This window comes from Habropoda laboriosa, unplaced genomic scaffold, assembly GCF_001263275.1.
Source record: "Habropoda laboriosa isolate 0110345459 unplaced genomic scaffold, ASM126327v1 scaffold409, whole genome shotgun sequence".
NCBI lineage: Eukaryota > Metazoa > Arthropoda > Insecta > Hymenoptera > Apidae > Habropoda > Habropoda laboriosa.
In genome coordinates, this window is record NW_017100630.1 from 250604 (window position 1) to 262796 (window position 12193).

The following is a 12193-nucleotide window of genomic DNA, read 5'->3' on the forward strand; positions in this document are numbered from 1 at the left end:
CTGTAAATTTTTAACTTTTGATGCAGTATAATCTATTACTGCACATTTTATTAATATATTAAGCATTTGTTTTTCCGAATTATACTGAACAGTGAGAGTATATAATTTTAATTCAACATTGCAATCAGAAGACTCTTCCCTTCAGCAGCGCAATCATTCTGGAAAAAGAAGATATAGGCATTCATGTTTTACAGTTTATGACAAATAAAATGTCTTTTGTAAACTTGTAAATTTATTACAAATAAAATATAGATATTACAGTTATATGAAACGCATATTATTAATATCTGTTAGACATAATTGTGTTGCTATTCCTAAATGAGATTAATACAAATATATATTCCATTCCATAACTTTCTTTAACTCAAAAGTGCGATCAGAAGACGCTTGTACTCTTCGCTGCAGTCACTCTGTAAATGCAAACAGAATGTCGGAAGAATTAAAGCAATGTTAATAACAGATGCAATGTAGTTATACAAAGTGTTCTACAATAAAACCGACAAATTTTGCCAGCAGGCTGGGGAAGCACGTTTTACTACAAAACATTTCCTGTATTTTCCAATATAAAGTTAAAATACAATAAATACACCCATGTTCAAATGTTTCTTTCAATGCACACTATTTAGGAAGACATTTAATACTAAAGTTTCGATACCCCACATATAAATCTTCTATTTTCAATTAATTCTCAAAGTCAGTGGTGGCAAAGAGGTTAGGTTCTAGTGTTTTGACTGCTGGAGTCGCATGTTCGAATCTCCATGTTAGTACTACAGTATCTTTCTTTCTTCTAAGTACTATTCTGTTTGTGAGTAATTGCAATTTATCATTATTCTAATATTATATGTAATTAATATAAAAAATGTTCTTACAAAATTTTTTCGGTATGTAGGGGGACATTAGGTGGTATAAATAATTTTTCAGTAGGTATAGTAGTTAGGAAGATATCAAAGTCAAGTTAATTTTTCTAAATGCAACCCTATATTTTTTTATTCATATTGTAGCATTTGTTGAGATGAATTCAACGAAGTGCATCTTAAGACATTTCGTTTTATGAAAAGTTGTAAAATCGTGGAGAATTTGTATTAGTAGCACATTCAAGTACTGTGCGTTGCTGGAAGAATGGCGAGCGGAAGGAATACGGATCTGACTGGATTATGTCCCCATAGACCGAACTTTTCTAACACAATCGTAGAAATAAGGCACATGTAGTGTCATTGTTGGCCTACGCAATAGCAACGACGAATCGGATCATATAGCATCGCGTGACAAAAGAATTAGGCGGCGCGAGCGAAGTCTTCTTTGCAGCTCCGCACAATACAAATATGCAAAGTTTGAAAGAAATTGAACATGGGTAATTTCGTTAGGTTTTCGATTAAACTCCCCTGTCGATTTCACTTCGGAACATCCTATTTTTTATGTTCAAATTCAAATTATTAGGTCATGTAATATAAAATGTCGGATTTATAATCATTCACGAAATTGATCATTCAAGAGATTTAGTTGAGTGTTAGAAAGTTCTAATATTTATCTTGCAAACTTAAATTCATACACTTCTTGTTGAGTTTCTGTTAGTGAATCTAAGGGTTTCCACTAGGCGTCAATCAAGACGAACATGACATTTCAATCCGACATTTCATTTTCCACAGCCTAATATGTACGTACGTATATACATATTACAAAAGCAATTCATAATTAGTAAGATTAGTTACTTTGCTGGATTATCGTATTAATAACAAAAGCCAAGTATTCATATAATTAATTTAATGAGTTTTGCAGAAACAAGTGTAATTTATTTCAATTTAAACTAACGTTTCTTGTAAGCAAACTCATTATAATAAAAAAATAATTCACAAGGTAAAACAAATAAGAGTCGTTATAATATCATATTTACTGCTAATTATCGATGTAATTCAGATCAAATTAAAATTAATGCATCTACAAATCTCTGCAGAATATCGCAAAGAATCATCCTTGATATTAAAGTACGATTTAAAAATAAAATGAGTTGTTGAACATGAAATGTGTTCATCCAAGTAGCGCATGCAAGAGCCTCTTGTAGTCTCCCGAACAGTCATCCTGAAATTATGGAAAATTATAGGCAGCCGAGATACAACAAAGTAGTTATTACGCAAAGAGGTGATTTATGACAAGTTATAACATATATTATTTTGTGCACCACCACTCCAATGAAAGTAAGTTAGAACGTCAATGCTTTTGTAAAAGATCACTTGATTTTCATAATTGTATTAACCCTTTCGCTCTGGCGCACTTGTAAGAAACTGTGCTCGCTGTGGATGGAATGCGTCGACGATAACTTGACGCTGACATACAGACAGAGGACTTACTTACGATGCACAATTGCGTTTTCTGGTCTATAAAAACTTTGTGATGAAGTTGATTACAGTAATTGGAATTATTTTATGAAAATAATGTAATTTATTTTAATATGTTAAAGAACTATAAATATTAATATCTGGTGGTTGGTTATGGAAGAAGGAAATATATAGAGAGAACGTAGGAGGAAAAGGAAAGAAAGCTACATTTCGTCCTGGAACCTAACCTAAATGGATTCATAAGAACCTTGGGGAGGACTAGTGAGAAAGATTAATGGTCTGTCCCTCTAGCGGTGGAGCATAAGAAGTACAGCCACAAATATTTTAAGAAATCTGAAAGCGTGTTATTGTCGAAAAATGCAAATTCGTCTTGTTGACAGTAAGTTACTTGATAGTAGTCGACTATCTGAGGTACCCAGTGTTGCTTAATACTCTATGTGCAATATCTTATGTGCAAAGTGTGAAAAAAAATGTAATATATTAAACATACATAGTATGGGCGTATATATACACCCTTTGTACGTGAGCGTCCATTTCTCAGGGGCGTATACATACGCTCTTCGGAGCGAAAGGGTTAATGATATTTTATTATAATTACTTTAGATGACTACTGTTTGTTTAAAGCTATCTAAAGCTAAAGTTTATTTACCCTTTTGACTATACTTAAAATTCATAATTAAAGCAAGTTATATACATTTTATTTAATGAATGTTAAAAAAGGGAACTAAATATTACAGAAACACTTTAGACGAATTAACGCAAGAATATTGAACTTATAACTTACGTCAATATCTCCTGCAAGTGATTGTCCATACATTTTTTGATAAATTTCCTTAATATCTCCCAAATCAATTTCCGATCGGGCTACAATTATGCGTATCAACGTTGCGTCATCTGTACCTAATCCACGTATAGCTTTGTATAACCTTTCCGCAAAGTATGCAGTTTTATCTCGTGCACATTTCACTAAGATAAATAAATAGAAAATTGAATTACTATTATTGCAACTCTTTAAACTATTACACTACTTACAAATATTTGTCCCCTCATTTAATTACGATATTTTATTCTGGAAATTCTTAGAGTATAAATCATAGATTTAACTTTAACTTATTATTTTGTATATTTCTTTACTGATGTTTTATATACATTTTTAACATTCTAAAAATTCAATCTTCACGATTGATATGATTTGGTGCCAGTTCGAATGATCCAAAAGAAAAGAAAAGTTTATTTTAACCAACAGAGTTGTCTCTTCTGTGCCTGCACCATTCATTAGAATTTGAGAAGTGATTCTATAAGCCAAAATGAGACGATACGAGGGTACAGCAATGCTCAAAACCAATTACACATAGCCGGCAGTTTACCTGCCCTTTACACGCCATATACTATATAGCAAATATCGTTGTATCTTTAAAAACAAGTCTATTTTTCTGCTAAACAAAGATCTTACATCATTAATATTTCTTACCAACTGCAAGATAGCCGTCTTCAAGACTTCCAGAAAATTCTCTCTTAATAGCATCTTCCAAACTATGGTCAGCAAGACGTTCATATTCCTGGAAAATCTTTCGTAGCTGAGGATAGCTTTTAGTTACGAGAATAGCATTAAAGGTACTTTCGTCTGTTCCCCACTGAAGCTCTCCAGCCTCAAGAAGCCTTTCTGCATCCAAATATGCAGCTTCTTCATCAACATCGGTATCTTCATTTCTATTAGCCTGCAGCACAATTTGAATAAAATTTACTGTTTATTTATCTTTCCAGTAGCAATAACAATAGTATAATACATAAATAACATATTACATAATAATAGAATACTTTTATTTTGTTGCTTATCAATTATGTTGCCTTTATAAATCACAGTATTAAAACTGCATAAATATAAATTGTTCTTCAACTCATAAAGATATTTTTTGACATGCCAAAATCCATTTAGTTTGGCTCTTGACTCGGAGATAAAATGATAATTGTGCCCCAGAACCACGAAAGGTTGCCCATACCTAGTATACAGGGTGGTCCACGCAACTTGCACGAATAATTTCCAAAGTATGCGTTGTACGAAAAAAATTTTTATACAAAAGTTGCATGGTTTGCAAGAGCACATTATATAGCGTATGTACTTTTTTTTATAGTTGGAGGCGTTTCGGAGGTTTCGAGGTCAACTTCGTTATTTTTTGAATTCTAAGTAAAAAAGTATTGACCTTTATTAGTCCTAAGCCTAATAATTAACGAATAATTTCGCTTCATTTCTTGAAAATGTACTTTGTGCTCGGGTATGGAACTTTCGCCGGTTTCCTTTGTTGCGCTAAAGGTCTACCGGTACGATGTCTGAACGATGTCTGTTACGCATATCACAGTACAAACACCGATAACTTCGATGTTGAATCCAGTAGACTCCTTCGATGTAGACTCCAATTTGATATTACGCAATGTACATTTTCCAGAAACGAAGCAAATTATTCACTAATTATTAGGTTCAGGGCTTATAAAAGTCAATACTTTTTTACTCAGAATTCTACATCCTTTGATATTTTGGATTCAAAAATATAGCATTCCATTTAAAATAACGAAGTTGACCACGAAATCTCCGAAACGCCTCCAACTATAAAGAAAAGTATATACGCTACATAATGTGCCCCTGTAAAGCATGCAACTTTTGTATAAAAGAATTTTTCATAAAACGGGTACTTTAGAAGTTATTCGAGGTGTACAAGTTGCGTGCACCACCCTGTGTATACAGGGTGTCTTTTTTAGCTGGACACAGTAGAATTTCTTAAAAAGGAACTAAAGCTATCGAAAAAATGTTCTTACAAAAGTTATTTGATATGATAGCGGACATAATGTGGTATAAATAGTTTTGTCACAATTGAAGTGGTGGAAGAGATTTACAACTATATTACACTACATTATTTAAAAATTAAAAATGAATAACTATATGTTCTGAATAATATATTTACATTTAAGGTATCAATTGACTTTAAAATATAATATTTAGTTGGACAATATAAAAAAATAATTTCCTGTCTCTGGTAGAAGGCGACATGAGACTATTTAGTCCCTAATTGCTACACACAGTAAGGAACTTTGAAGTGTGAACATTAATCACTTTCTTAACATTCTTACAGTTAACCCTGGTAAAAATAAGTTTTACACACGCATTATTGGTAACATATAATACATACTAATAAAGAATCAGGGTAGATAGGGACAAGATTGGATCTTCCTTTACTGTAGTTAATGGTACAACCTGATAAAAAGTGAATTAAATATTTTGTTTTAAAACCAATGGAAAATCCCTATGAAATTTTCAAATGGAGAGGATTAAATGTCTCCTCCAATTCACGAGCCTGCTCAGATAAGTAATTAACAAATGTACACACCGCAATTGTCACACAATACGTACAAATCATTGAAAAACAATCACTATACACTACAGTATTCATACACATGCGCATGTTTTGAGCTGTTGTATACTGACTGGTGTCAGGATACTTGATCGACCACAGGGATGTCTTTAATTGTTAATAACTGAAAAACAAAGCCTCATACACGATTTTTATCTTATCCTGGCGTGTAAAATCACCCTTTAAATTTTCTATTAACAATTGTCGAACATCCTATTTACCTAGTTTTACTTAAATATATTAGGTTGAGTAATATTCGTTTCGATGGTGTACGCATTTTGAAAAGTGTTATCTAAAACTGTTGCTTATACAGTAATGCTCGGTTAAATTGAAGAAAACCGGGTCCACTCATATCTATTCTGGCGAGCAAGGTGGCGTTTTGATTCCAAATATTGGTTCTTAAACAGCTCTCAAATTTAAATATTCCAGATTTTCAAGGGTGCTTTTGAAAATGATTACTGTTAAGACTATAATAGTCCGATTTATGTCGTGTTTAGACTCATTTCCATCGGGAGAATTTCACCAATCCATCGATACTATTTTCATACAGATGGAATGAAAATGATAAAAATTGAAATTTATGATATTGACTGATTCTCAAGTACTGGCGTCTCACTTATTCTCCCTATATCTATTTACTTTTCTTGCTGATGTGTTTAAATTTGCTGAGCTCAAGGCACTGAGTGGTGGGGGAAGAATGAGGATGACTTGTCAGTTCAATTTAACTGAGCATTACAGTACATACTGGAATCGCTGCAATAGAAAAACGTATCAAATTAACGTTGGATTTTCATTTGTAGTATTAGCCAGATGTTATTCAGTTTTATACGAATAAATTCTTTCTAGAGTCGAGCGGACGCAATATTCATTTTCGGTATTAATGCTTCTTTACTTCCGGAGAAAAAACTGCATAAAAGAAATAAGAAAAAATGTTTGTGAAATGGTTGTGAAAATGGATTAAAAGATTTAATTGTGGAAATTTCATCTTATAAAATAAGGAACAACAAAGTAGCAGCTCGATTAAGATTAATGTTGATAAAATAGCACCATTAATTAAACAAAACCCAAGATACACGACAAGAGAGATTTTGTCAACATTTTAAATATCTCGCAGAAATCAGTTTTATTACATTTAAACAAACTTAAAATGACAAATAAGCATGATGTTTACGTTCTGCACGAATTGACTGAGAAGAATTTACTGGATCGTATGTCAATTTGCGATTTTTTGTTACGATATAAAATCCGTTAATTTTTAAAACAATTAATTACTGAGGATGAAAAATGGAAAATTTTTAATGAAGTGGAAAGAAAAAAACATTGATCTAAACCAGGACAACGACCTTCAGCCACCACTGAACACCACAAAAAGATGTTGCTGTCTGTTTGGTGAGATTATAAGAGTATGCTTTATTATGAACTTTTATCAAATAACCAAATAATTAATACCGAAAGATGCTGTTCACAATTGAATCGCTTAAAAGTAGCAATAAAAGAAAAACGACCTTAATTTGTACCCAGAAAAGAAGTTATCTTTAACCACGATAACGCACGACCGCATACGACGATAACGACGCAAGAAATAATATTACAATTTAATTGACTATTGCTGAACATATTCACCTGACCTTGCTCCATCTGATTTTTATTTGTTTCGAGCATTGCAAAAATCTCTTGAGAGAATTCAAAGACACAGAAGAAGTAAAAATGCACGTGTCTGAATTTTTTAATAAAAAAAGCGAAAAATTTTACGGTGAAGAAATCAATAAGTTACTCAACAAATGGGAGAAAGTCATAGAACAAAATGGTGCATTCATCGCTGATCAGGCATATTTTATATGAAAGAACAGTAGTTGTTGGGACAACGGATTATTCTAAGTTTACGATACGGTCAATACATCTGCTATCTTTGAAGACTTGAATATGTTGTTTTCTTAGCATGCCATCAATTTTTAAATTAGGAGAAACGCCTAACACTTAACTGGTTTTTAAATGCTTGACCTCTCCTACTTAATAGCAATTGATGTATCGTAATCTTATTCTTCGGGCTCAGGACTAATGAGTGTATGGACAACAATGGACGATCTGGACTTGGCGGAATTTCAATTATTCTTTACCGGCATGTAGACGTTGGATGGACACACCTGTAAGTAAGTACTTGATGCATGGGCGATATAATAGTGTGTGAACGACAGCGCCAAGACTTTTTTACATTTTCTTAGGACACACCTCTGGACGGACAAACACAAAGTATGTCCGTTTTAAATGTCTACACGTGGTTATCTCTGTACGTATCAGAAATACGAGAAAATGTTTCAGATTAAAGTTGTATGATCGAGGGGGGCATATAACATTTCCTTTAATAAAACAGAAACACGCGACTGTGAGGAACGTATGATGTTCCGGCACCCGGTTTTTCGCAATTTTGCGACAGTCCATGAAAGGAAATGACTTTGTTCGCACCTTGTTGGACTCAATGTGGCCTAATTCTACAAGTGTCAGTCAAATGGTAGCCCGATTCTACAAGTGTCAGTCAAATGGTGGCCCGATTGTCCAACTGACAGTCAAACGGTAGGCCAATTCTTCAACTGGCAGTCAAACGGTAGGCCGACTCTATGTGATAAACAATTGGCAACCAAACGGTGGCTCTCCCTCTACATTCGACGGATAATGTGTACAGGTATTTAATGTAATTTTTTAGCAATTTGTTTTTGTAATTCATCCAAAGCGATATATTATGAAATTAAATTAATCACTCAATAAGTATTAACACTAGATTGTTTCCCCGATATGGCCATGGTGGTCATCAGTGACTGGAGTGCCTCAAATGTTTAGAATAATTAAAATAAAATAAATATTGTCAACTAAAAATTTTGAACATCATAGCTAGCTAGACATTATTTTAAATTGAAAAAAAAAATTATAAAGTATAATAAGCATAATACTATAATCCTATGCTTAAAATGTATTTTCTTGTGGCCGCCTGACAGCAACCTGTAAATCTGGCGTGACAGTGAACGTGTTAATAAGTAAATGTTCAAATTATGTCGTGTTTGATGTCATTTTTCGGGATAAAAAAACGTAAAATTAAAAAAGTTGGTATTTAAATCGCTTGGTTGCCTCGACTGAGTCCCTGTCTCTACAAGTGTCAGGTTTAGGTTCCTTGCTGACTGACACTTGTAGAGACATTACTGTACTTCTAAGAGATATACTTGCAACAGCATTTGTACAAATACTTTAGATACATTTTTTTGTAAAGACACTTGCGATACTGTTCAAGATTTTGAACACTTATAGTGGAACTAATCGGCTACTGCACGAACTTGAACTTGGATTGTATCGCAGACGACTAGCCCACGTGAATCTAGAATTGAACAGTGAACTTTCAACATTAAACTTTACATACCTTAGTACTTTGAATTTATTTTTAGCATTATTGTTACTATTACAATAAAATTGTGTGGGATTGTGTGGGAGCCAATAGTAGTACTTAATATTCTTGTAAAGAAACGCAAACGAACTTATTACTCAACCTAGTAATATATACACAATGTATCTTTCAAACCCGCATATAATGAGGTTTTAGTAATAGGTTAAAATGTCCTGCCGTGATAGTCTCAGAGCATTGATCTTCTGAAGGTTAATACATTATCAAACTTAATTTTTCGAGAATGAGGATACACATAAAAAATTTCATTTTAGATTTTTGATTAGCTTCTTCAGATAGAATTACTTCTTCCCCAATTGTACACCACTAATTACAGAATACATACCGTGGATATTATTTCTGTTAAAAGCACAAATATAGTCATTCTTGTATTTGGTATCGAACTATGCAAATGACTATATTTCGGAAAATATCGAGTGATATTGAGAATAATATATACCACATTTCTATCAAATAATAACAGTATGTAATTTTATATTTTAAATAATATTATAATTGCAGTCTATTTATGAACAAGATTGCGAAATTTTTAGGATATTTTGAAATAATACTGCACGTAAATATACAGTGGTAAATAAAAATTGTAAATAAATTCATCTTAGAAATCTAAGAAATAGTAGTAATTAAATCTAAGAAAAATAGCAATTAAATAATCTAACAATCTGTTGTTAAATTTAATTATTGTATTCAAATTTACTTACACATGAGAGTGACACTAGCAGCCTCTTAAAGTGACCAGATGTTTCACCTTTCAGATCTTCTTCCAAGTCATTGTCATACACTACAAATATAAATCAACTGTACAATTTAATTCTAGCAATTTAACATGTTTAAATTACACTTTCAATAATCTTGTTTAGAAAATAAGGCAATACACATTAATATAAGATAAAGAAATAAGTTTTCTTTAAATGAAATTTGTGTTTCAAAATTATTTGAAAGTCACATGTGTAAACATCAATGAAAAAGGTTTGAGATCTGTTACAGCATGATAAGATTAAATATATCTGATTCTGTTTAGAAAAACAGCAACCTTGAAATTCACGAAAATCTAACCCTTGATGTAATAGTTTTATTAATCACGATTTTAATGACCATAAACATATAATTTTTACTGTACTTATTTCTTCATACTAATAAAAGCAAAGGAAGATATTTCAGGAAATAATATCAGCTTGATTAGACTGTATGTGCTTTATATATATTGTAATCAAAAATTGATAATTTTATTTGTAGTTACCATAAAGTGATAAAAAATATTGTTATGATCATAATAAAAAGTATACTGTATTCAATACAAACAGACTTACATTCTTTATAGACAGCAGATATAGTCTTGATGCCATAATTGCTAAGAGATGCCAATACTTCAATAAGAGCACCTTCATCAGTGCCCATTCCAGAAATTGCTTTATGAAGTTCTTTAGCATAAAGTTCTGGTAATGGTGTCATTAATGCTAAAATTGCCTTTTCGAAATTACCGCCAAGTTCTGATTTCAATTCAGAAATAAGGTCTTTTCCATACATTGTTTTAAATTTATCAGCTATTTCAAGTCGTTGTACAATTCCACGATGAGCAAGGACATCAATTATTGTTTGTTCATCTGTACCAAAACCCTTCATAGCAGTTCGTAAAAGAGCCGCATCCTCTTCCGGATTGAAAGGGTCAGCAGGATAAACTGTTGGTGTACACTAAAAGAACAGAAAGAAAGAAAACATACACATTATGCAATATGCATATGAGGAGTAACATGAAAATGCATTTAAAAAAAGAACTTCTTGCTTCAATATATACATAAACAAATGGTAAATACTTAGAAATATATTATGACATGTGAAAACATCTATTTAACTCTAACTATAGAAATACTAATACAATTATATAGTATATCTCTTTGGTCATTAAATAATTCATACAGAGTTATGCAAACAGGCCAATATATATATCTGTATGTGTACATAATGAATATTGTGTGTATATGTAAAATTAACAATAAGAAATGTTTGGTAATTACCTGTACATGGTAGTACTGCTTAGCTGACATGATTCAAATCAGCTGTAAAATAAAAATTCAAATTAAGTAATAACATATTTATAACATATTTTTACTTCAAAATTTGTATTTCATCACTTTCTATACACTTAGAATCAAATCATTATTAAAATATAAACATTGAAAAAAAATTATTACAATCTTTATATATCTATTCTCTTCAATTAATATTAGATAAATACTTTATCAAAAATATTAATTAAACAATTTTGTGTCCATGTTGCATCAGGATTTAACGTAAATTAAAAAGTAAAGTGTTAAGTAAATTTAAGTTGTTAAAGTCCTAATGGGTATATGTTTCTACCTTATTTTTCAACATATATAATTCCCTTAAACTTCAACACACTTGATCTATCAATGAAGCTTTGTCATGCTCTGAATAAAATGTTTTTGATTGAGAGAGGAACCAAGAATGTACTACTTCCTTCAGTTGCTTACTGGACTCAAACTGCAGTATTTTGAGAGTATGAACAGTAATATATCAAGAATTTGTGCAGCAAAAGAAATGTTAGTGCTGTTGATGCACACTAATCCGAAACAAATTATAGGACTGATTGTTAAGTTGAAACTTCAAACTTCTAACAATGCACAACTTGCACTGTAGTCTCAATAAAAAGTTATAGGCTTATTCCAAATATTTGCTGATTTATCTTCATAGTTTCAGCTACCTAATTATTGATGCATAAAATGTAATAAAAGATATTAAATTTAGTAATGAGCATGTTTCGACCTAAATATTATAAAATGATAGGTAAATAATGATAAAAAACTATCAAAGCAATTAAAATAAAAAAATTAAATACAATATTGAAAGTCTATACTATAGTTTCAAAATATTTTTTAGTACATATGTAAAGTTGAAAACAAATTAATTGTCACTGTTAAACAATGCACAACACTCGAAAATAGATTATAAATGAAATTTTTATAAATGATCTTAGCAAATAACAGTAT

General features: G+C 31.5%; 1 protein-coding gene across 3 annotated transcripts in view; it reads right to left on the bottom strand.

The window, feature by feature from the left end:
• Positions 1 to 308: 308 nt before the first annotated feature.
• Positions 309 to 12193, bottom strand: part of LOC108576783 (annexin B9-like) — a 16096-nt gene continuing 4211 nt past the window's right edge. For 2 of the 3 annotated variants that reach the window (XR_001891445.1, XR_001891446.1), the window contains exons 2-8: positions 11201 to 11242; positions 10496 to 10877; positions 9887 to 9966; positions 3805 to 4051; positions 3118 to 3299; positions 1892 to 2076; positions 393 to 410 (exon numbers count right to left, since the gene is read on the bottom strand). Coding sequence is in view for 1 of the 3 variants with exons in the window: in XM_017939842.1 (XP_017795331.1) it covers positions 360 to 410; positions 3118 to 3299; positions 3805 to 4051; positions 9887 to 9966; positions 10496 to 10877; positions 11201 to 11230 (972 nt within the window). In the remaining 2 variants the exon portion in view is untranslated. Of the gene's footprint in view, positions 411 to 1891; positions 2077 to 3117; positions 3300 to 3804; positions 4052 to 9886; positions 9967 to 10495; positions 10878 to 11200; positions 11243 to 12193 lie in introns of all 3 variants that reach the window. The other variant, XM_017939842.1, reaches the window with a different exon arrangement.